This window comes from Trichoplusia ni, chromosome 4, assembly GCF_003590095.1.
Source record: "Trichoplusia ni isolate ovarian cell line Hi5 chromosome 4, tn1, whole genome shotgun sequence".
NCBI lineage: Eukaryota > Metazoa > Arthropoda > Insecta > Lepidoptera > Noctuidae > Trichoplusia > Trichoplusia ni.
In genome coordinates, this window is record NC_039481.1 from 16212545 (window position 1) to 16237735 (window position 25191).

A 25191-nucleotide genomic window follows, 5' to 3' on the forward strand; every position below is an offset into this window, starting at 1 on the left:
AATATTGTGCGTTTATATGTGCGGATTTGCTGACATTGACAGATGTCAGTTTTGGTTTCACAAAATCTGACATTATAAACAATACGTCATTGATAAAAGTTGTTTGCATACAAAAGCTTATAATGCTTTTGAAACGATAATCAAAGATGTAAAAATGAGAAATTCACATAAGGCACAATGGTAGTTTGGGTACCGAAACTGCGGCGAAACTATCTTAATCATATACTTCTTCGTTTACTGCTCGGTTTAATTTTTATTTACGTTTATTGCGAATATTTAATTTACTATGTTACTCAAATTCAGGTATTTTGTTTTGTTTTTAAAAATGTTTTATTTATTGAAGCAATTTTACTAATTCGTAATTTGTTAATTGCAGTGTGACTGGTCTGCGTTAAACAAAGAATCGCATGAGGGAATAGAGCCGGTATACGCGATGGTTATAGCCGACACGCACCTGTTAGGATCCCGGAATGGTCACTGGTTTGATAAATGGCGCCGAGAGTGGCAGATGCATCGTGCTTTTCAGACCGCTATGACTCTTCACAACCCAGAAGTTGTGTTTGTTTTAGGTACCTACTCAAATATACTTACAAGATACTCAAGAATTGGTTTATTCTTAATTTAAATAAAATAAATAAATATTCCACAACTTTCACACAACGCTATCTAATCTCAAACTAAGCAGAGCTTGTATTATGAGTACTAGACAACTGATAAACATAATTATATATTTCTAAATACATACATAATATAGATAAATTACACCCAGACACAGAACAAATGATCGTGCTCATCACATAAACATTTGCCCTGGGTGGGAATCGAACCCACGACCTCAGGTATAGCAGTCAGGGTCACTAACCACTAGACCAACAGGTCCGTCGAAATGATACTTTTATATAAAAATAATCTTTCATTCTCTAGGAAAGAATATGTGCTGAGTTTTGTCTTCTTGTGTTATGATCCTACAGCAAATATTATCTCATTGTTGCAGGCGATTTATTTGATGAGGGCAAATGGTGTCCGGAAAAGGAGTTTAATGACTATGTCGATAGATTCCATAGATTGTTTAAAGTTCCTGAGAGTACTGAACTGTACTCTGTAGTTGGCAACCATGATATAGGCTATCACTACAGGTAATATTAATTTGTGTATAAAATAATTGATCTCTTTATTAATAATCATGAATTGGTTTTCTTGACTGAAAGTAAGAAGCTAGAGAGGGAAGTCAGGATTGCAGGCCCTATCATAAGTGATGTGTTTCGTAGGTAATGTCTTTTGCGATATTGTATTAGTTACTTAGTTTTTTGTTCATTGTTTAATTTATTAGGACTAGACTCACAGTACTAATGCCACCTCTTCTGCTATGCCTCCGCAAACCCTGTGCATGCAGGTTTTATGAAATATGTATCAACTGATGTCATTAAATTGTGACGTCTAGTTAGATTGCTTGGAATTTAAATACTTTTGATTTCAATTTTCTTCAGTAGGTTATAAATAGAAGTAAACAAAATATTTACGTAGTCAGTATTGTTTTCTTTTCGAATTTATAGATCTCATATTAACTACATAACATACTTCTTATATTGTACAGAAAATCAGAAGATAGTGTAATTATAAGAATCACAAGTTCAAAACAAAAATATGTAGTAGCCTTAATTTTATATTGAATAAAATCTTGTTAGTAAATGTTAAACTTACCAATTCCCATTCTAAATAAACTGTAGTATGTCCAAAGGATAACGCCGCACCTCGCGAAACGGTTTGAGAGTAAGCTAAAGTCGCCGCCGGTGCAGATGGTCAGCATCAGAGGGAACCACTTCGTTCTCATCAACTCTATGGCAATGGAGGGAGATGGATGTACCCTATGTGCGCGTACTGTCGCCGAGATAAGTAACATATCAAGTAAGTTAAAGCTGATGTAGGCAGTGCGAGAAATATTTTTTCACTCGCACGACATTTCTTGCTTTGTCTAAATGACCCTTTACACTTCATTTGTCTGTCGGTCGGGTATAGCGAAATGTTTATTTTGACGTCCGTTTAAATTTTTTCCGGTTTTTCGTATTCTGTATCTTTTTGCTAATCTACTTACGTACTTACGACTATCTTAATACTAAAATAGTGCACACTTCAGACCGTGAGTTATCCTATAAATCTTCATGAAGAATATAAAAAAATGTAAGTATTGTAAATATTGTGGGTAACCACAATATTGATCACATAGTACGTACTAGTACTACGTAGTATTAAGACCAGCTATTCTAAAAAAAAATTAAACAACTAAACATAATTTATTTGATGCAACTATTTATGCAAGATATACTTACTTACATGTTAATTTGTAAATGTATAAGGAGATTTCTGTCTCTACTGTGTATTTAATTTATGCGAGAGTCGCCTTGGTAGCGCTTTATTGTAAATATCGAGTGGCCTTTACTAAGAACGATCGTAATTCGCACATGACTATATCATTTTAAAACATAACTTTCCTCATCATTTTCCTTGTGATCCCAAAACGTTGTTTAGAAAATAACATCAAGTAATTATGTACTATCTACCTACCAATAAAACTATAAAATTGTATAATTATTATTTTTTTACGCTCCTAATACCAAGAATTACTATATGTTTTAAACTTTGCCTAAACAGACATATTAAGGTGCAGCAGTGGTTCAAGCCTTTGTAAAGGGAAGAAGAGATTGGAACACTACAGCCGACCAATTATTATGCAGGTGAGCTCTTTTACGGTTTCTTTTGGAATCAATTATAAGTTGAAATTACAAAATAATTGATAAAGTCTAGCTAGATAATGTCTTATAAGCTACCATGCCATCAGGCGCCCCATATGCGAACGAGCAGCGGGTTCGATGTCCGCGCAAGAAAAATTGCGCATTCCTTAATTCTAGGACCAAATGCCTTAGTCTAAGTCTTGGTTCAATAAGGCGGACATGGCTACACAAATATCGCTTATTAGAATTAACGTCTATACCTACATAATAATTAAAATTGTGGTAAAGGTATAAAAATGTGTGTTCCAGCATTATCCTTTGTACCGGGAATCTGATAATGTATGCACGGAGCCCGATGCTGCACCATTACCAGAAAGAAACAGTCTATTCGAGGAACGCTGGGACTGTCTGTCTAAAGAGTCTACAGAATACTTGGTAGAGAGTCTACACCCGCGGGCGGCCTTCGGTGCGCACACGCATCACAGCTGCGTCGTACGTCACAGCTTCGTGCCGACACCGGACCATAAGATAGAGTTCATTGAGTATACTGTACCTTCATTCTCGTGGAGGAATAGGCTTGACCCCAAGTACTATTTGGTAAGTGAACATTACTTTATAACTTTCATGTACAATTTATTATAGAAACGGTCTGAGTCAAACTTGGGTAGACTGGGTATAGAGAATACTTACTAGCAAGGAAAAAGAGCTTCGAAGCGTTGATGTAAAAGTAGAAGTATAGCAAACACACCCTTATCTCAATTACGTCATACTTATATTTCTTTTGATATAAGTAATCGCACGCGTTCGCATTCCTTTGATTGCGGAGAATTTGACCCTTCAATGATGTAAACATAAAATGACCCTTACTTGTATGTTATGTAGATCATAAAAGGTACATTCAGAAACAATATTCAATGAATAAACTTTTAAACACTCTTGTTGCTGACTTTAACTACACATAGTAACAGGTTAGGTCGTTTATGTTTTATCGTAACTGCATATTATTTGTTTATGAGATAACTCCAGGCAAGGGACCCAGCTATCGTTGTTTTCTATCATGTTGGGCCTCCCATAGGATTTTAATTTAAAGTCTTATTTATTTTAATAATATTGTTTTTGCATATTTAGTTAACAATAACTCCGGAAGAGGTGAAGGTGTCGAAGTGCGGTTTGCCTCTCGAGTGGAGTCTGCAGATCACAGCGATATTGATGTTGCTCGCGCTTCTGGTCTATATACGATATTACACCACGGTCAACACTTTGAGCTACAAACAATTGTAAGTACTTTATACATACATATATTATAAACGTGAAATATAGATTTGTGTGTATGTTAAATGCAGACGCGGGTTGCTTTTTATCGTCTTAAAAAACTTCCACGCAGACGGAACCACGAGCAAAAACTATAATTTATTATAATATACGAAAAATCAGACAATCTCAAAAACAGTTATTTTTATTGTGCTCTGTAATTTAAATCATATGATTAGAAAGTAGGTAGAAGATGACTTAAATCTTGGTTCAATATAACCTGTTTTTGTTTTTAATAGAAAAGAGGTAAGGTTTTAATAAAAAACTATTCTTTTTCAGATCTGGAAAAAAAGTGTGAACTGGCGAACAAACGTACTTACTTGCCTTTAATATGTTTTTCTTCAAATTACCAACGAATTAAATAGTTATTTATTTAAAGAACTTATGTCACTGTTTCTTTAATTCAAGGTCTGACCCCTTCTCTTAAATTTTAATATTATTTTATGGTGAATCGATTTACCCGCACGTTGCGTGAATAGCTTATCTTCGTGTCTTCGTGTGAGTCTTAGCCACGTGACACTACTAGTTTAAGTTTATTGGCATTTGTAATATGCTTCTGAAACTTTGCTTTTAAATCTTTAACTTTGCTTATTGATAATTAAAAGCGCTTAATGATTTACAAGTTAATACAAAAGGATGGAGTATATAAGTTTCTATATGCGTACATGCTTACGGTTTTATAGTCATTCTCTATTCGTGTAAACAGTAACCAACAAATATCAAACATGGTAGCTGTTTTGAATAGCCTTTTCAAAAAAGTAGGTAAGTCAATAAAATTCAATGTTTAATAACGAAGTTTTATTATGTCTAATTATACAAAGTAGTAGGAACATAGGGGGAAAACACATTGCTTCACAAAACAACATTTTATACCTAATTAATACTGTAAATAAAACTAAAAATTACAAAAAAAATTCTAGGTACAATGCTATTAAAAATTATGCTATTTTAAATGCCATATCTGAAAACTTGAACTGAAACTAAAACATATTATACTTATCTTGTTTAAAAGCGTGTTTATACAAAAGTTAAAATAGCAATTACCTATATCTGAACTCTACGTATAAATGCAAAAACATACAATACTTAAAAACATCCACCAGTTAGCAACAGATGATAATAAACTTTGGATAAGGTACCTACTTGCAAGTACGTTAACACGACACTACATCACTGCTTATCGACGCTAACATATTACAGACTGAGGTTAACGCTGGAATGTGAGATTCATGGCCGCTTGGAACTCATCTGTAACGAGTTCTCGCCAGTTACAGGTATTTATACGACATTATAAATTCTACATTCGATTAGTAGCTCAGAGCCGATTATATTATTGTAGAGTCTTGTAACCAACCACCACAAAGTTAGAAAAGGAGCTTTTAGCCCCAAGCGGTCAATACATAGATAGCTAAACTAATATATTTAACAACCAATAAGTCTAGATCATTAACGGTGTAGTATAATTAAGGACTTAGTAGTTAGTCTATTCTCTAAATTGTATTAATTTAGTACCTCTACCTAGGTGAATGTTTTAACATGATAACAAACTTATATCTATGCCTACAGATATAAAAGCTGCTGGTACATAAAATTATATAAAATAACTGATTGCAATATCTAACTTCAAAGAAATATGGGACAATAGTATTATTAACCTTTTGCCATTTTTGATTAAGTTTTGATCTTGAGGTACTTTGATTTTAAAGTTAATGGGCGGGGATAGTACCGATGGTATTCAAACTGTGTTGATTTCAGCAGTGTCAATGCTTTTTCCCTTTAATATCATTCCGGTATATCACTGAGACGGATGCCGCCTGGACGTCGGTACATACGCTCCGGTAGAGGCAGTTCCCCCACTAGGAAACGTTCCAGGGCTTTGAGAGCCATGCGGGAGTGGCCCGAGCTCCGGAAGGCGGTGCTCGCGTCGTGACCAGCGTACTCGAACATTATGTCCGCTCCACCGGGATGCTGTAACAATACAAAATTGTCTATTAGATACGAGCAAAGTAGCTGATATTGGATATCGTAAAAAAGTTGGGATTAAAAGTACTGTCCGATAATTGTTTCCTGCTAGTTTAAGAGATATGATATGCAAATAATTAAGGTATGATTTTTCAACTAACCTCGTCAAAGAAATTAGTGATGTCATATACTCGATCGTAAATGACCACCCAGCAGTCTTGTGGAGTGTCGTGCATACGCACTTCCGCCAAAGTGATGGTTCGGTCTTTGGCTTCAGGTGACCCGGGCACTATCTGGGTTTGCCACTGGCTAGGTTTGGATTCCACCGACCACGGGTTCACAAAACGTAGCGCCGCCATGGTAAGCGCCATCAGGTCTATTTCAGATTGTTCCTGTTGCACAGGCAAGGGACTTGCGAGGCTCATCTCGGGAGCAGTCTGCACGGTCGCCATTATAACTCTTGATAGTTAGTTCTTCTTAGTAAATCTTTACTATTTCTCAGACACGTTAGTCCGTTCAGGTAATCTAGACTCGATTGATTAATCGTCAACTTGTCACTCTGTAAAGTAATTACGAAACCTTATTAGTGCCCGCATTTATTAGTCTTAGGGTTGCCTAAGAATAGTGTTCCTATCTTGTATCAATTATCATAGTTAAAATTATTGTTTTTTTTTATTTCAAATCAGGGAATAATTGCTAACTTTCTAAATCAGAAAAGAGTTAGACATTGTTATAGTTTTAGTAGACAGTAAAAGAAGTTACTTATAAACGGCAGCCCTGCCAGCAAAAGCACTAGAGCGTGAATAGTTAAAATACGATACCGTTAACTCGTATCGATTTACACGTCTAGACTAGCCAAGCAACCACCAAAGGATTGGCAATATTCTCCTATATAAAGGCATCCTGCATATTCATGCTTTTTATCGTACGATCCTCATGTATCAGAAGCGTATTGATATCGATTGACCCCGAATAATTTTAAACAGAAGATAAAAAAGGCATTATGTGAAAAAGTTTTGCCAACAAGCATCATCAGAAGCAAGTTATCTCGAAATATTTATTGACGTAAATTAAAAGTTTGATAAAGATCATGACCTCCAGAACGTGTAAAAGTGTTTTCAAGATAATTCATTTAAAAACAAAATATTTTCTATTATGAGTTATAATTCTAGTTCAGTGTGATTATCAACATATTGCACATTTAATGAGAGGCTTGTAAGTAAACTACTTATGATGTTTCAAAACAAATAATATTTACCTTTTAATCACTGCACTCGATCTGAAGGACTCTGGGTTATCTCTGTTGATGTTCGAATCTCGGAGAATGACTGTCACACCAATTGTCACTATGCCACAGTTGTTCGTATTTCAGTTTATTATTCACGATTGAAGATTGCATGAGAGCGTAGAACATTGCCACAAATTATTATCGTCTTGTCATCTAGCACTTGCGATTTGTGAATGAGCAGTGTGTGGCGGCTCGGTAACTTATATAGCGCGGGGGCACGCGCCGGCGCAGCTCGATCTGATGTAACCGCGGGCTATCTTGCGGCGCGCGCCGACGCGCCCGGCTGGCCCGCGCGGCCCTGCGACCGCACGCTTCCAAATTGTCGTGTGCTTGTCTACTGCTACCTTTGCTCAGTTATCAGTGACAACTCACAGTTTATGCCGATACTAATCTGACCCCAAGTTATTTTAATAATATAGAGCAACTATAAGCAGTAACATCCCTAATATTTAATTTACTATAACGGTATATATTATATTCTTAGTAATTTCCCATGAAACAACATAAAGTGTCTATTGTTTTTTGAACAAGCGACTTTATATCCAAATAAATGGTGGCATCCTGCATTTGCCTTCCAAATTCCTTCAGATGATTCAGAAATGCATTGCCTATTTTCTAAATGTTTATGTAATAAATCAAAATATTTTGTGTTAGGCCTATGTATTGTTTCTCGGTATTAAGTTATGACGCTGTTGACGTCGGTGACGTAGGGCGGTGAACGAACCTCCGTCACCCACATATCGTACGACACCCACAAACATTCGAAATCGCGTCATTTCTTATCACTATTAGTTATGCAGCTTAGTTCTTTAGCTAACTTTTGACCCTATTTCCGTTTCAGTTTTATAAATGCGACATACTTTTTTCCTTCCTTATTTTACTTTACCGCGATGGTGCTGTCTTAATTGATCCTTCTACTTCTTTTCTCCCTGCCATCTTTAATATTATAATAATATATTAAAAATTCGCTTTTAACATTTCGTTAGTAATTTTTCTGACAGCTTCTTTAAAGAAAGGTTAGGTTTCCGTAATAAATAAAAAAAGTTAGAGGCACGTATCTTTATTAAACAAGTGAAAAGTAAAGGCGCATTTATAAATTTATCAATGCCATCCTGTGATGAAATAATGAGTCTTATTTGATAATTCAATATTCCAGTAAAAAACAAATTCATTTAACGTATTGTGCCCTACATTACGTTAAATGAATTCGTTTCATAGGGCATAGGGCTTTCAACTGCAGTAAAACTCTTACCAGTTGAGTAATAAAAACGGTCAAAGGCGACCTTTAAAGTCAAAGGTGGTTCGGAAGAATAATAATGATCAATTCGATAAACTTGTTAGTCCTTGAATTTTTGCTTACTTACTGCCAAATAACATGTCTGATGAAAATCGTTTTGTCGATTGCGTTCTCATTCTAAAAAGATCACCTTTTAATTGACAGATAATCAATTTCGTGTTTTACAAACAATGATGCAATAATCTAAAGCGTTGCCCATTTATGCTCTTTCAGCATATTTGTCGATATGAGAAATAAGTGTGTATTGTTGGTAGAACGTGTTTTACATGTTTCGTTTGAGCAGAGCTACAGAAAATTTAAATATATAATAGGTATCGTATTAGTTAGGTGATGAAGTAGTATAAAATCGTTATTCCAATGTTTGGGACTCCTGTCTACAGACGACCCTCTGGTCGTCTGTACACAGGAGTAAAAAGAGTTTTAAGGTAGTAAGATAGTCTGTTGCATGTCCCTTATTAGGTTTTAAACGATATTCTGATATTTATGTTTTATGACCCAAAATTGATAATCGTATGAGTCTTCAAAGCAAATTTGTCTAAGGCCTTCAAAGGGTGACCTGCATACATTACTGAAAAAAAGAATGACTATTTTAAGATGTAAAGCCTATATTCGTTAATGTATATTTATAAGCCTAGTGATAATATTGCATCATAGGTCAGGTAGGTGCGACAATTTTTCCATAGAAGTCATTTGGGTAAACACAGATCATGAGGAAAATTACAGTTGACTATCGAGTATGATTATCATTTTTAATGTAATTATTATAAAAGATAATTGGTAAGTGACTTTTGAAAAACGTAATGCGGTTTCTGCATGCAAATAACACATTACTGACATGAAAACAAGCAGAAAGCTAAAATTAGTATTAATATTATTAAGTGACAGTCTATCTAGAAATAACACCGGATATTTATTATTAACAGAGATCATAATTGTTTTGACAGTTGTTTAAAATTATGATGCGTTATGCGTGCGTCGAACCGTCATCCCGTTTATTTTCTGTTGAATAACATGGAGCCATCAAAATAAGTGACGTGTAAACATAGGCGTAAACTCGCGATTCTCGCAGGTCCTACGTCATCAATGTTTTTACATTTCTTATGTAAATATCTGGCGATGTCATGGGTTCGCGGACGTGCGGATAATGAACCTTTTTTCTAGAATGCCAATGATAAGCGATAAGTAATCTGACTATTCACGGTTATGTATGAATCTACGATAAGGGTAAAGGTTATGAGTTAAACTAAGGAACGTGTTTTTCGCTTAACTTTTCTAAATGTTAGTACACACTTTGTAGGTAATTGTAGAATGTGTGAGTCCGTAGCTCTGTTGTAGAGTTAGTGCTTTATTTTGGCAGGTAAAATGGCTTTAAGCCTACGATTGTTTACTAGAAAGAATAGTCTGAAGTCTAATGAGGAATGTCCATCGTTAGGGCGCAAATATATGTAGGTACCTTGTTACACTAACTAGAACTTTCCATTTAATGAACATGATATAATGAGGATTCCCCAGCACAAATTATAAATATCTATGAAACAGAACTATGTATTTTCCTTTACCTCCTGAGAGTAACAGTACTTTTTCCTATCTGTACACATATTCCTGGAGTTATGAATTAAATATACAATATTGACTATTTCGTATAATGTTTAATAATTAGTCTTGTTTAGTTTATAGGTTCAATTATTTACTACAACTGAATGATTCAATTTTTTTTATTCAAAAATTGATAGGCACGTCTACGCAAACAATTTATTTTTCAAAGCAACTGATTATTTTCTTAATCTCAGTATTCTAATTGTCACAATATTATCTACTTATCGTGAGGAAAAATATCAAAGGAAAATCTGTTTCTTTTTCCTTTGGGTACGGAATCTTAAAAATGAAATGAAATAACTTATTTGCTACTAGGATATATCATCATTTTTACATGCTTTTTTTGAGAACGCTGGAGTCGACATTTCCTATCTGACTACCCTGAGAAGAAAAGGAAAATAAAAACAATAAAAAACAACATCAATTCGGAAAAGAACTCTCAGCTTTACGGATAACTGTTTTAAAAGAGAGTTAATCATAAAAGACATTGAACTGTCACAAATAATGATATTTTCTTAACTTTTGTAGGTTACGCACTCAAGATCAAGGCTACAATGTTTCAATAACAATTCATTGAACAAAAACACTGCTTTAGTGCTTTGCGTTTGTTATCTCTTCATTATGACGAAAGGAAAAACACTTTTTTACCACACTTACGTTAGTGTTTATATTCTAGATTTTTCCAGTGTTTTTGTTATATAATAGGTATTGTAAGAACTTATGTAAATTCGGATACGGCTCGGAGCAATTTATAATTACGACATTGAGACACTTTTTTTTAATATACGTGCTATGACAGATTTTGATTTTACTCTGCTGGGTTAATGCTTCTCATTATGTAGAGAAGGGTTAAAAAAAAAAATCACTACTCTTGTTTTTTGTGGAGGATTCCAGTATTAGTAATCTAGGTTTCCTCAAGTTATTTTCTTTTACCGTTTATCTGGAAATATTTGTTAAATTATATTTAACTTTGAATAAGTCCCCTACCTAAAAGCTTCCCGGGGTGGGTCTAATCTGCAAACTCCACACCTATGTGTTGTCCACACTTCTGTTTTTAGGACCGTAAAGCTACCACTTTATTTGTTACCATACTTATAGCACAAAAAAAATCTATTTGAAAGACAGTATTTGCGTAACAAAAAGTGGTTTATCCTGAAAATTAAATAAAAAAGGCTTAAAAATGCTTTCAAGACTTTGGTTTGTCACAACCACGTCCCTTCTACATAACATATTTTCCTCAAGACTTTTATCATCGATAAAGGCTTAAAATTCAAATTACCTTATAACTTATGTGAATGACGTATTTTGTGATTCCCATTAAATTATTATTGACAAACGTTTTTACGCAGTTTGCATATTATATTTTTTATTTTTTTTTTTTATATAAATAAAACATACAAGGGAACATAAACATAGGACCTGTACAATAACAAAATATGTATTTTTCTTAAGAGTATTAGTCATTGTTGCGTCAATGATTTGTTTTTTCCTGCATCTAAACTCGTAATTGAAGTGGAAAAATTATGTCTGTTGAAAGTGTTTTGACACAATAGCTATTAAAGGGCATTTTCACTGTAATGGATACGTCGATAGGCATGTTATTGCTTAAATAAGTAAACATGTTAATGTTATTTGTATAGTCAAACTGTGGGTAGATTAGTGGTAACGTGTGTGCCAATAGATTTCACCTGTGCTGCCTATGCAGAGCGCTGGCAGACAGCGTGCAGGTGCACAATAATCTATTAATACTCAATATGTCGTTTTTTGAGGTAAAACTTATGATGGCTTTAAACCTGAGAGTCTTCTCTATGTTTCAGGTCTGCCCAAGCTCTAAAACTCTACAAACGAATGTTATTATAAACATTTGTAGTATTTAAAGAGTATATCGTAGTAGCCAATCTGTGCCAATATTCAAACCATCTCTTATCGATAGGGTGCCAATTTAGTTCAATGACAGACGAGACGGCACGCAATTGATAAGCCACGTCTAATTAATAAGTTTTTTAATGGCATCTTGGTCCAGACTATAGTGTCTAATGTTGTGTAATACTAAGGAAATGTAACAAACTGGTTATTGTTCGATAGCTCGATAATAATTAAAAGGTCATTAAAAGTTTTGCAATAAAAATCAAGAAACATACAATTTATTATATTTTTATTATTTGAATACATAAATTAGTAATAGATATTATAACTTGGTAGGTATCTAAGATATGTTAAAAATAATGTTACAAGTCTAAAATTAATAGGCTTTTCCATTATAATGCCAACAACTTTGTAATAATTATATTAATCTTGAATTATGCAGTGAACTGTTTAACTTAATGAAATAGATGAGTACTTTAGCCTCGTGTCAACGTTAGCACGGACTACGCATAATTAGCAAAGCTAATTGCACATTCATAGATCCGTCTCTCGATCCAAAGAAATCCGGATGAAATTGGAGCAAAATATCACGAGGTGATCTGAGGTCGGGTCAGATGTGTGGACATGTAGAGCGGCCGTCCGACCGTGACCATGCCAGTGTATGCCTTATCGATTTTTACGTCTTTATAATTCCTAATTACCTATTCATTATACATTCAGCCTGAGATTCAGACGCACATTTTGTATGGACTGATAGTTAAGTCGGGATGACAGTAACTGATCACGTAAATGTCGCATGATAACCTAATTAGAAATACTGGAAAGAGAAAAGATTAAGTAATACAAATTTAATCTAATCTCTTAGGATGATTGCAGGAAGAAAGGGCCACGCGGTCTTGTAAACTGTCGTTAGAGAATGAAAATTCTAATGACAGTTTTCGGAGCTCTTGGGAAAAGATGGTAAAAAGGGGCTCTACATTAACATCAAATGCATGAAATGTATGCTACATTTAAATACGGAATGCTGACTGGATATCTGGATTCATGATTATCTATAATCTGAGTGTTATTTCTTTAGCAGTCAAATTACACCGAAATGCATAAAACATTCTAGAAATTCTCTTCACTTTCATACTTTCTTCTAAATTAGCATAATCCTACAACATTTTCAATTTTCTTAGCATTATTTTCGTTCAGAACTTGAGGTCTAATGACCGAGTTCCAGTTGTTCTATATCTGTAATCTTGTATTATCGAATACGATGTTGTAACCTTTTTAGCGTAGGTAGAGTGGCGGTAGAGTCCGCGGGTGTCAGCGGCGTGCGGCTGATGCAATGTTTTCTGTCAGTGTCGTGAAGCGGCTCGTGCCTCGACTAGATTATTAATACTTCCGACTTGCATGTAAATAAACAAACTAAAAATTGTATTATTAGTATGAAAATTTCGACTAATTTATCAGACTGAAATGTCTTAATAGTTCTTGGGTTTTCACTTGCGTATATTTTTATGTATTTTGTATTTTATGCAAATGATTGATTGTTGTTATTTCGCACTAGGACCTACTTATTGCAAAAAAATGTTAAAAAAAATATACTTACATGAAAAATACATGGGCTGTATTAACTTTTAAATTATGGCCATCATATATTATAGAATAAACAGCAAAACATACCGTAGGCTTATTTTGTGCTTGACATTAATATCTACTTATTGCGTATTTCAAAATTGTAGTTAATGTGTTTTTTTTTTCATAAGGATAGAATGAAACGTTATAGTTTCTAAAGAGCAATAATCGAAATTTTAATTCTAGATAGCTCTATCCACAACTGATGATCAGTCAGCTGTTGCTACCGGTGTGATAATAAGCACACTAAATTTTTCATACGTAGTCCAGCTTTTCATGACAATATCGTTAAGACCGGTATATCACTTGCTACGTTTACTGGTAATTAGCTGTGATATCGGACCACGTAGATACTGATTCACGGTTCAATTACTCTTATTTACCAGTGATATGCATGTTTTTTCATGTAACTATCATATATTTTTCTTGTAAGCAAAACTGCGGTACTTTACATTTTTTCAGTAAACAGTTGTTTTGTTGATTTGGCAATAAGTCTATTGATGTAGGATATCCATAGATTCCAAAAAAAATAGGTTATGTGCGAATCAAACTCACTAGACGGGATAAATTACAAAAAAAAAAACAAATTTGTAGCAAAAAAAAACAAAATTAGCCCAAAAAATTATTACTGTAACAATCGTTGCTAAACCTCGATCTTTATTTTTAGCAATTTTATGTGTGTAGCGGCAGTAGAAATGCTTACGTCAATCTGTGTAAACTTCATAATTTACCCAACGCAATTGCTTCAGTAATAGGGTCCAAATTTTGGCTAGCGGTAGATTTAAACAATTTACTTAATTTAGCGCTGCAATTCCTTTCCAGGTATCGCTATGGGTTTTTCAAATCGTTTATTATCGTCAATAATGAGCGTACCGTAGGTCATTATCGAATGCATCTCTCTAACCTTTTGCTATCTACGAGAAAACGTAAACGCGAGATATAATATCTTTGAAATATTTAGATGACTAAGTAATCTCTATTTATATGGATTACGTTCTACTAAACTTACTTCGTCAAAAACTAAGCCAAGCAAAGTGCAAAATGGATTTGATTTTATTCAGCTTAATTGAGTTTTTAGTCATGGTGAACTTGTTGGAAGTGGTCAAACTGCTGATTGTATTGATTAGGAATAGTGCACGTGTGACAGTTGGGTGATGCAAGGCGGTTTGGTTATATCGTGAGGTGTTGGCACGCGGTCCGCGCGCGCTACCTGCGTGCGGCCGCGCCAGTGCCGGCTGGCGAGCCGCGGGGGGCAAGCCCGGCCGCCTGACGTAACGAGCCACGCAGCATGTTTAGTGGATGATATTCATTCACTACTAGTTGCGTCAGACAATACATGTTACGCCGAATCAATGTTCAATTTATAGTTTATTTGCGTCAAAATTATTATTCCTATAACAGTAGGAAAATTATTGTTGTTGTTGTGGATTTTTTAATTTTGTTTGTTGATAAGTAGTTACAATACATGAGTCGATCACTTTATCGCGTGGTTGATAAACCTGTGTACCAACTATTAGATGTTTAGCATACTATAGCTTATTTTTTTCTACTATCATCATCTTCACATCTATTACAGTTTTATTAAATTTCACCTGTCGTTTTATATAAAAAATATGACTTTCTTCCCGGTTTCCCTTTGAACGAAAATTTTATGCTCATGCGTATTTTTATTGCGTGATAATGTTATATTAAAATCACATATCAGTTGTTGGAGCTGACGATGGCTGTAAGAGATTCGCAATAAAAGGCGTTCCCATCCCATCCCAGTTTGAGTTCCCTGATTTTGTTTTGATAAGTACCATGATAAAAAAAACCAATCCAAAATAGCTTTTACCTTCTATCAAAAATACTTATATTTGAAAAACAATAGTTAATCTCTCCTTTTTAACATTGATTCAATAGTTATCAGCGGACGTGTATTTCGCCAATTTATTTTTATTTCTTCGCAAGCTTCCTATCTATCTGACCTTGTAATTTTCGTAACTTAATTTAATCTATTACGAGATGGCAATGAAAATTTGTGTACCTATTCACCGTTTATCTCTTAAAACTTAGTAGACACACGCTGATAAAATAAATTTTTACTTGTTTATGTTAATTTGTTTTTTCGTCGGCTCTTAATTAGAGATCGTTCTCATGCATCGGTATGCTAATGTGGACAAAACCGATAAATCTTGAAAGGTAATCAAATTCTGGAATTGTGTACTACTTTATTAAATAAAGCTAAATATTTTTGAAGTGGAAATGATTAAATTTCTTGGTTATTCTACTAGGTACTTCTCCTAGCGTAGACGAAGTGTATAGTCCCAAATAGACCAAAGTAGATTACAGCTTTTCTATAACGTTTGCGTATAATGGACAGTTAATATCCCCCTTACCTATATAAATGTATGAGACAATACAATATATTATAAGTATCCGACACATATCCGGTCCTGCTAGATAAGTGTGTCTTGTGTTGACAGCGAGACCTCTCCGATGATCTATGGCTGGTATTTACAAGTACTAATTAACGCTACACACTTATAAATATATACTAATGTTATGAAGAGGTAAAGCTTATGACGTTGAAGGGGTAATCTTGGAATTCGCTGAATCAATTTTGAAATCAAATGGTGTGAACTTTTCTAAAGTATATCTTATATATAAAGGTGTACGAAATTGAACCCCTCCGAAACGGCTCGACCGATTCTCATGAAATTTTGTGCACATATTCGGTAGGTCTGAGAATCGGACATCTATTTTTCATACCTAGAGGGTATAGACCATTTTCCAGCACTACAAAAAAAAAACAACGTTTTTTGGGACAACTAGCGTAGTATTATTATACTTTACAAGTGCTCTGCCTCACGACTGAAATTGGCTTTAATATATAGGTACTCATTTGTTATCTGACTGATTTGTTTAAAAATAGCTGATTACGGGTCGAGTTCATCTATACTTAATGAAACGATTGATATAAAATTACGTACAAGGAAAGTATAGGAGAAAAAAACAGTATTTAAAACCTGAAATCGACCGTTTCATAATCCTTGAACTTGAACTACTCGTCTGGTCGAGACTGGTCTGCTTTTGAGAAATATTCAAGCACGCGATATGACATGTGAGCTTCTTATATTTTGTTGTTTTTTGGCTTAAAATTCATATTTGCATATTACATTTAAAAAAATACCTGGCTCTATATCAGTGGTGATTAATTATGGATTTTTACGACTGCATAATTCAAGATAAATTATATTATAAATGCAAATGCAAAACGACTTAGGTTCACGAAAGTTTAAGGTACTCAGAATCTAATAATGACAGCAATACCTAATGCAATTATCGAATATTCAGAAAAGGGAAACTAATAAAAATGTAGTTTAGATAAATGTCAATAACTAGTATAGATAAGGAGTATATCCGCTTATTTCCGGTTATTTCATGACCGCTATTTAGATTTAAACTTTATTAAAACATGTGCAATGTGCGATAAACATATTTATCTAATAGTGTAACTGGTTAGTCTCGGTCTGCAGTATGTGGAGCAAGCGTCATCATGTCGATGTGGGTCGAAGTTCTCGGCTTTGTTGATTTCATCTTTACTTGGTGATAACTTGGAAGGATTGTTGACATGAAAACACCTGAATCATCGGAATAGTTAACTTGTGATTTAAGGCTTATCTTCTTATCGCTTATTATTATTTTGTTGTATTAAGAATATTCAGAAAAATTTACGAATTACTTTTCCTGGGTGAGTAGTTATCTCATTACAGGAATAAAGCAAGACTAGAGTGTAGCTGGGGAGCATACATCCGCAGGGCGACTTGCGGCCAGCTGTTTGCAGTCACAACGAATCCCGATTGCCTAAGGGGGTCACTCTTTAGAGGCTTCCAACTCTTTCTTGCTTTAACTGGCTCGCTGGAGAGGAGTCGCTACATGCTCAGGGTGGAAGTGTCTAATGGCGTTATAGCGAGGAAACCAGGTCTATGGCCCATGTTTGTGAAATGGGTGTTGCTCTTCTCTACACCCCTAGCCTAAGCCATTTGTTTTGCCTCTTGCTGCCTATCGTGGCGGTATAATTTAGCCCATTTTTAAGCTGGCGAGTCACCACTTGTCAGTTTAATTCCATTGTCATGTGATACGTTGTGATTGGTTGGTGGTAATGATTGTCGAAAATTAACCCTTAATAGGTACAGGCTCAATTTTGCTTTCAATAGATGGCGATATAATTCTCCTTCTGAAAACATGATAGAAAGAAAACGGTTTAGTATTTTAATTATTGCAATTTGTAGAATCAACAGTTTATTTCAAATTTGTTGTGCAGGATACAAAAATAATTGCATATTAACTGTCGTAAGTATCATAAACAACAAATCTCGTGACAATAATCTTTATCATAATTAAGAGAAAGTTAGAGTTGTTTTGATATTTATCGCAAATAATAGTACGGAATCAAAACAATGACACGCCCATGTTTACATAGACATCTCCTAGAACACGTGCCACACAGATAATAATTATATATTAAGATATATTTATTTATCAAGAAAATCCAAAGTACGGATATTCAAATGTATAATTAAGTAATTTTGAAAAAGGCTGCCTATTTTAGGTCATTGTGAAAAATGGCATATGGTTGTAACAAGCGATATAGTATTCCTTAAACAATATTTTCTTAATACTAACTTGTTAGTCTAGTATTTTGTATAATTTGATGACATTCTTATGTTAACTAACATTTCAATTTTTGATAGGTACAAGCAGTAATAAGGTCTTCGAAAAAGCTTCTTACGTAATTTTTATAATTCTTTTTTAAGATACCTATACCTATTGTAGGAGGTGCCGCCTATAGATAAAATGGCTCTGTTGACAGATACTGCTCGCGAAAAAACGCTAATTCATGCACTTTACAGGTACATTGTTGTATTTTGACTTTGATAACCCGAATTTGAAAACACCGATTAGGTTCTGACAAACCTTTATTTTTTGCCCTCTGGGTGTTTTTGGTCGCAGTGGGGCAAAAGGGGTTTATAATGGTTAAAGATTGAAATGTATATTATACAAAAAATAAATTTCAGAAATCCTGTAAAGAAAATTTAAAATACACTTTCACGTATGTGTGTGTAACAAAAATATGTATATATGTAGGTAGTTTTAAGTCTAAAAACCATTGCCTGTATTAAATTTCTCTCAAAAAAAAATGAAATGTTTTCGTGTCGCCTTGTTTTTCGCCGCCGAACTTTTTCGTTTAATTTAACGTTTTTCCACTGCGTTAGTTGACTCAATATGCCGTTTTTCTTACTTATTGAATTGCCATATATTTCCATCATCATCGATATGAATTTTACTGAATGTCATTTGGCCACAAATACCTACATAGATAATGGTTATATATATAACGTAATGAATTATATAACGAGAACCCAAAGAAACTGTAAAATCAGTAAGACATTTAATAATTATTGTTTAAATATTGATTTGATTTTTTTTTTATTGATTGATTGTTAATGCTGACGGTGCCCGCGGTTGGTGCGTGAAGAATTTCTATGCATTGAAATGCACCGAAATCATGCGGAAGACGTTGCACGACGATTCAGGTTTGGTCAGTAGGAATCTAACATTCTCCTCCACCCTCTTCTTTCTCCTTCTCCCCAGAGGAGTCGGCTGTGCATGAAGATTCGGGCAAAAAGGTAAACTGAGACCGTGTTTTCTTCTCCTGACTAGATTCTATTCAACACCTTGAACCTCCTTGAGCTCCATAATCATTTGTTCAGTACCGACTAGATTACTGGATGACAACAGATAATATGTTTATAACATTTCGTATCGTCATATTATTCACTTGTGAGCTTAAATAGGTACTTACAATTACTTGATAGCAGATACAATTTGTTTGTGCCGTTCTTACTTCAATATTTGGCGTTTAATGTCTGGGGTCGTGGTTTCGATATGAAATATCATACGATGACGAATTGTGGGAGATAAATTGCTTTGATATACCTTTGTTTAAGTAACTATGTCGGAATTTATAGGTAGAGTTCATCTCGTATTTGTATCTTTTATTATGTCTAATTAATGGACAGAATTCTGAACATCACTTTTCGTTCCAAGACTGGGATTACAGACATCGGCAAAATGGTTGTCAAGCTAATATGCGGTTGTGCGATTCCCTCAGCCGCATGGACAGTGACTACTGGGTAAATATCACTACACGATGGGAGTCAGCAGATGGACTTTATTTCACCGCGGACGTCTTAGGAAGGGCTGGCTTGACGATTTAGAGACCATTGCCCAGCTTTGGGATTATGTACAAATAAAATGTCTTGTTCTTCTTTAAGCTACACATCCTCTCAACGGGATCACTCTAGTATTAGTTGTATCTTGTTGGCATACCTTCAAATGTCACGTAAGTTATCTACATTCAATATCATTTTGTTTAAAGCTTCTAGAATAATTAAAATCTCAATAATTTCGAAAAATATTTGTTGCAAATAAATTGAAAATATTGTGCAATACTGGGATAAAATAGATTAAATGTGAGCACATAATTAGCATGTGAAAATGACCTTACACCTCGTACCGGCCCCTTGCCCCTGTAATAGTCATTTTGTAGTTTGAAGAGAATGTTTCATTTCGTATATTTTCCATTTAATGTGATACTTTTACAGTGATTGTAATTCTTAAACATTCTGTTAACTGGTTAAAGTAAAAAAAAAAACGACTCCTGCAGTAAGGCATTTATTCCTTGTGTCGCGGGGAACATCCAATTTATTCACATGCACAAAGACGCCCAGATTCAGAACAAGCATTCGTGGATCAAACAAATGTTTGTCCTACGCGGGGATCGAACCCGCGCCACGTCGCGCACAGGGGTTTTGGCGTGGTGACCTCAACCACTCGGTTATCCGGGCAATCAAATTATTTTGTTTTTAGTTATTAGAGTTGAAGCCGCGTGAAGAGGGTTCCGTACGATGTTATCTATCATGTTTTTGGAGTTAAAAAATATGTTCTCCCACACATTCCACCTGCAAATGTAAGTTGGTACGCACAATATTGAGTGATTTACCATGTTCTTTTAATATCATGGACTTCTTATAGGTTTTCCTATAATCTATAAGGAGAAAACTAATTTCTGTATTTTTTTCAAAATTTTAGGTTCAGTAGTTTCGGAGATAAGGGGGGGGGGAATGGTCAATTTTCGTCTATTTTCTTGAATAACTTGGAAACTATTTATTTTAAAATTAAAAAAAAACATTTAAGATCTTCTCAACAAGACCTTTCATTTGATATGCAACACGATGCAGTTTTCAGATTATTTTTTTTAGTTTTCCCCTTCCTCCCCAAAAATGACCCCGCATATACAGATTTCATCTGCTCACGTCACACCTCTGTGTTTGGGTCACAGGAATTGATATGTGTACCAAATTTCAAATTAATCGGTCTAAAAGATTCGGAGATAATTGACTGTAAGCGATGGTTGTTGTTACAAAGCGTGCTTAAATGGGCTTTGTGTCATCATTTATTTTTTATAATATTTGAGTAGATACCACATTTAAATATACGTCAGGATCGCACCACTAAAAATTTTGGACAAACATGTTGTTCAGGTTCCACTAAATTTGCAGCCGTGAATACGACAGAATCGCACCAGTCAAATATTTTTGATTGTTTACCAACAATATTGACAATGAATACAATAAATTTATACTTCCCGTTAAACATTTCCCATAGATATTCTTAAAGAAATGAGTCGGAGATATACGATCTACAAAGTCTCTGCAGAAATAAATGTCCTATTTACTTAAAGGTAGGAGTAACTGTGCCCGTGACTGCGCAACTATTTACTTGCAGTATCGTCACGATCTGTTCCCTTATCGGATGGGAATAACTTCAAGCGGTGTCAATACGATCTGCAAGTCGTGAACTAAGGCTGTATCTAACATGCTGCATGTCTGGCATACGTCGTGAAGATAACTGATATTTAAAGCTTTTGTCTTTTAATTTATCCTCTTTATTTATTTTTACTTTTTCGCCAGTAATAATTCGCTTTTTTTTTAAATTTACCATACCGTTAGTTTTCGCTTGATAAGGTTTAGTAGTAAGAAGTATTTAATTATTTTGTTTAAGCCATTTAAAGGGTGATTAAGTTCTGGTAGATACTTACTTTGTACTAAAATGCGACCCAGTACAGATTAAAAACAAGTTGTGTCAATGTTTGCTCAGCTCTTGTTGTCAGGCGCTCCCCGAGGTCCACGTCCATGCCACTTTATTGGGGTCAACGTTAGGTTCTGTAGTAGATTCGATAGCGTTATCGTATTTGTCCCTGCTAGACCTTCGCAAAACTGCAATGTCAAGGTAAATGTACCTTTTAATAATGTAGTTGTTGATTTATAAGTGGGCAAGTCCAATAACCTTTTATTGTTCACTGTTCAGACAATATTTAGTTGTTTGAAATGATAAGCAGCTCATGATTAAGTGTTTGTTGTCTCGTGTTAGATATCCACAAATGGCACGACTCGGAATAAAACAAAATGTAATTATCTAGATAACAATATATTTTTGTCATCAACGACAAACTTAACAACAGACTACAACATAGATCTTCTCAACCAAACACCTGCAAAGTTTAAACATTACTTAAATACCCGTGAAATGTTTACCAACACATTGAGATTAGCAAAGGTCGATTATACAGATATAAAATCCACGTTAACCTCACAGCAGTCGAGGATAAACTAAAGGCAAAATAAATGGACGGCTCGCAATATTTAGGATATATTATAATAGGTTGCCAATAACGAGAGGCACTGCGGGATTCAAAGGCGACTGTAGTACTATAGACGCGATCTATACAAACTACTGCAAGCTGTTGGTAAACAAATCTACAAACCAAACAAAAGCAGGTCTGCCATATGATATCCACGATATTCTATTCAAAGTATGAGGTAACCTAAAGATTTGTTGCTAAAATAATCTCTTAATCACTACTCTTAAATTGCTTTCGGTTTGACGTGTTTAATACGTACGTAAATGATGAATTGACTCAAATAGAAGGCTGGCCGGGTCAGGAGCCGGTCACACGGCGGCTCGGACGCGCCTGCCTCTACACATGACCGCTTAAGTGTAATCATAAAAACTTATTGGTTACTTTAAATACAATTAGGTATAAGATTAAAATTAACTATAATTACTCGTACAAAATATATTTGTTTCAGTGCAATTTCTGCTCATTATTATTTTTGTGAATAAAACATTAATCAGGAAAAGGCGGATGTCAATGCACGTGACACAAATCACAAACGTTCTCAAAGGTAACGGAAATATTCACTAGGTCGTCGTGCGAACCGTGAAAATATAAAATGTTAAAAGAGAATTATTTATTTTATAATACGGAATGTCTTTTGATTATACAATGAAAGAATACATGTCAATGATGTCCAAATCCTAATATTAGAAGCGTATTGAGTGAGATTAGCCGTTAACTTGATGAGTAGGTAGGTATAGATATAGATGTGAGCAGTAACTGTCTCCGCCGAACCGCCGAAGGCTCTGCGTCTCCATACAGTACAGTGTACACGCCTAGTGGGGAATGTAAAATGCTTTTGGCACTAACTTCAATAAATATTTATAATAATATTTTTATATTACAATACATTCAAATTTGATATTTACAGCTTATGAGTAGATACAGATATATATTTACAACGGTCGCTTGTAGAGATTATAAGGGGTAATGAGGTTCAGTTATAGCATGTTACATTTATACAAATATATGTAGGTATCATTGTGGGAACGTGTACAATATCTACAGCAGTAGCTGTACGTTATATTAAAAGCTCTAGCAACACTCACATCGATACACCGGGTACAGGCGAGCACAGCGGCGCTGACCACGCCGCGCATGCGTCGTGCGGCACAGTCGGCGCCGCCTAGCGAACTATAACATCGACGCCAAAGACTGTTTATTGATTCTAACATCTAACATTGGATTATATTGCACACATTCACTTATTATCTACTTATATAGATCAAAGAGTGGGCTAAAATCCCTCTCCGCCATATTTTCGTTAACTCACCGCTTATCTACCTGATGGAATGACATGTTTGACGCACCTTCTATGTAACACTCGCTAAGCAAACTAAAGGAAGCGATATGGACCGAGAAAGAACCAAATGAAAAACGTTTACGCGTTTTCATCAACAGAGCTAAACTGATTTACTACAAAATTAATTTTTATGTTAGAATGGTAAAATTTAGCTAGAATTGAGTAAAAAAGTTTCGAATGAAACTAATGAGGAAAGCTATGACGGAACGCGACGGAGTTAGATTCAGTAAGCTGCTTGCTTAGGAGCGCGCCGCGTGCTGCGTGTGGCGATGTGCCGACCGGAAGCACTCTACACGGCACTAGTGACAACTACAGATGGGACATGACTCGAGGACGATACTTTACTTGAAACATGATAATCTTCTCGTAGCACCGTTACCGATCGATTGAACTTTAGCACGATTAAAAAATGAACTTCGTAAGATCTATGTTATCGTCATCTCTTTACAACTCTAGTTCTATCAAATGAATCACGGAATTATCGATCTCTATACCTCCTTAAAATCGTGATTTTTAAAATTTGTGAATTTTTAAGATGAATTTATAGTAAACGGTAAAAGTAGGAGATTCTTTTTATAAAATTCAGTCGCCGCCTACTGTTAAAATCGGATTAATAGCTACTCTCCTAGAAAACGATTTACAAAATTTCAGCCCACCCGAGCGTCCTATCGTAAAGATGGGTCGCGTTGCGGTCTCGAGAGATTTCGTTCAGAACCCGTCGGGCGGTGCATCATAACATTCGTAACTAATCTTCCGTCGCTCCGGACGACTCGTCATCACAAAAAAATATCATCGCCTCCCTTGTGCCATTAGATTCGTAGCCTGTTTACACACAGACACCTGCGTCAGTCGCCGGCGCGTCTCGGCGTCGTATAGCCGGTACGTCAGTGCTGCTTGCCGCCACAGCTTAGAAGAGCATGTGGCAGCGCAGGTTGGAATTGGCTATTCCGTGGTGTGCGCGGTGAGGTCGACCCCCGGAGCCGCGCTGCCCAGCGCGGCCGGCGGGTCGCTGGCGGGGAGGGACAGTAGATGTTAGGCCTCCAAGAAAATCAGCGCTGTTGGCTTCGGCTCTAGATTTGACTTTTTCGCCTCCACCACAAGGAACTCGATCTCCTGCGGTCGTAAAGTGGTTGGTCATTAATATAGGTTTAAGATATTATTCAAACTGTCTATCAATTTGTTGTAGTCAGTTCAAATTGATTGAAACTCACCGGTTTGTCCCTTTGCGCGAACGACTCGGCGATTAATCGCGCGACGTCTTGGTGCTGAAGTCCTTCCACCCGGTGGCCATCCACCGCGAGGATCAGCTGGCCCACTTCTAGCCCACCAGCTTCATACGCTGCCCCGTGCTCCTAGAATTTGAGCACCAGAAATTGCCATTAATTATTACTCAGAAAGGTTGTGAATCAAGTCAAACTCTTGTTATTTCCG

The 25191-nt window shown here is 35.4% G+C and overlaps 3 protein-coding genes across 4 annotated transcripts in view; 1 reads left to right on the plus strand and 2 right to left on the minus strand.

The window, feature by feature from the left end:
• The first annotated feature begins 77 nt into the window (after positions 1–77).
• LOC113493270 (metallophosphoesterase 1-like) lies at positions 78–4425 on the plus strand. 2 transcript variants are annotated; one of them, XM_026871165.1, is made up of 9 exons: positions 78–303; positions 377–569; positions 995–1136; positions 1209–1268; positions 1739–1905; positions 2650–2732; positions 3039–3326; positions 3858–4006; positions 4320–4425. In XM_026871165.1, exons 1-9 carry the CDS (start codon positions 178–180, stop codon positions 4336–4338), a joined length of 1227 nt encoding a protein of 408 aa, XP_026726966.1. In that variant the 5' UTR covers positions 78–177; the 3' UTR covers positions 4339–4425. The 2 variants fall into 2 exon arrangements, with proteins under 2 accessions (XP_026726966.1, XP_026726967.1); XM_026871166.1 differs by lacking the exon at positions 1209–1268 and having other exon boundaries at positions 79–303.
• Positions 4426–4823: 398 nt separating this feature from the next.
• On the minus strand, positions 4824–7470 carry LOC113493272 (cytochrome b5-like). Its single transcript, XM_026871167.1, has 3 exons — positions 7261–7470; positions 6164–6561; positions 4824–6008 (listed from the first exon to the last, which is right to left on the minus strand). Exons 2-3 carry the CDS (start codon positions 6452–6454, stop codon positions 5823–5825), a joined length of 477 nt encoding a protein of 158 aa, XP_026726968.1. The 5' UTR covers positions 6455–6561; positions 7261–7470; the 3' UTR covers positions 4824–5822.
• A 14520-nt stretch (positions 7471–21990) lies between these two features.
• Positions 21991–25191, minus strand: part of LOC113493145 (whirlin) — a 71261-nt gene continuing 68060 nt past the window's right edge. Inside the window, exons 18-19 of the mRNA XM_026870968.1 lie at positions 24972–25112; positions 21991–24873 (exon numbers count right to left, since the gene is read on the minus strand). Of these exons, the coding sequence (XP_026726769.1) occupies positions 24793–24873; positions 24972–25112 (222 nt within the window). The 3' untranslated portion in view covers positions 21991–24792. The remainder of the gene's footprint in view (positions 24874–24971; positions 25113–25191) is intronic.

Bases quoted from the DNA above. Each gene is read 5' to 3' on its own strand.
- LOC113493270 (XM_026871165.1), top strand. From the start codon at position 178: ATGGTAGTTTGGGTACCGAAACTGCGGCGAAACTATCTTAATCATATA. The intron at 1,269-1,738 runs GTAATGTCTTTT...GTATGTCCAAAG, and splicing joins ATAAGTGATGTGTTTCGTAG to GATAACGCCGCACCTCGCGA. The intron at 1,906-2,649 runs GTAAGTTAAAGC...TTGCCTAAACAG, and splicing joins CGAGATAAGTAACATATCAA to ACATATTAAGGTGCAGCAGT.
- LOC113493272 (XM_026871167.1), bottom strand. From the start codon at position 6,454: ATGGCGACCGTGCAGACTGCTCCCGAGATGAGCCTCGCAAGTCCCTTG. The intron at 6,009-6,163 runs GTTAGTTGAAAA...GTATTGTTACAG, and splicing joins TCACTAATTTCTTTGACGAG to CATCCCGGTGGAGCGGACAT.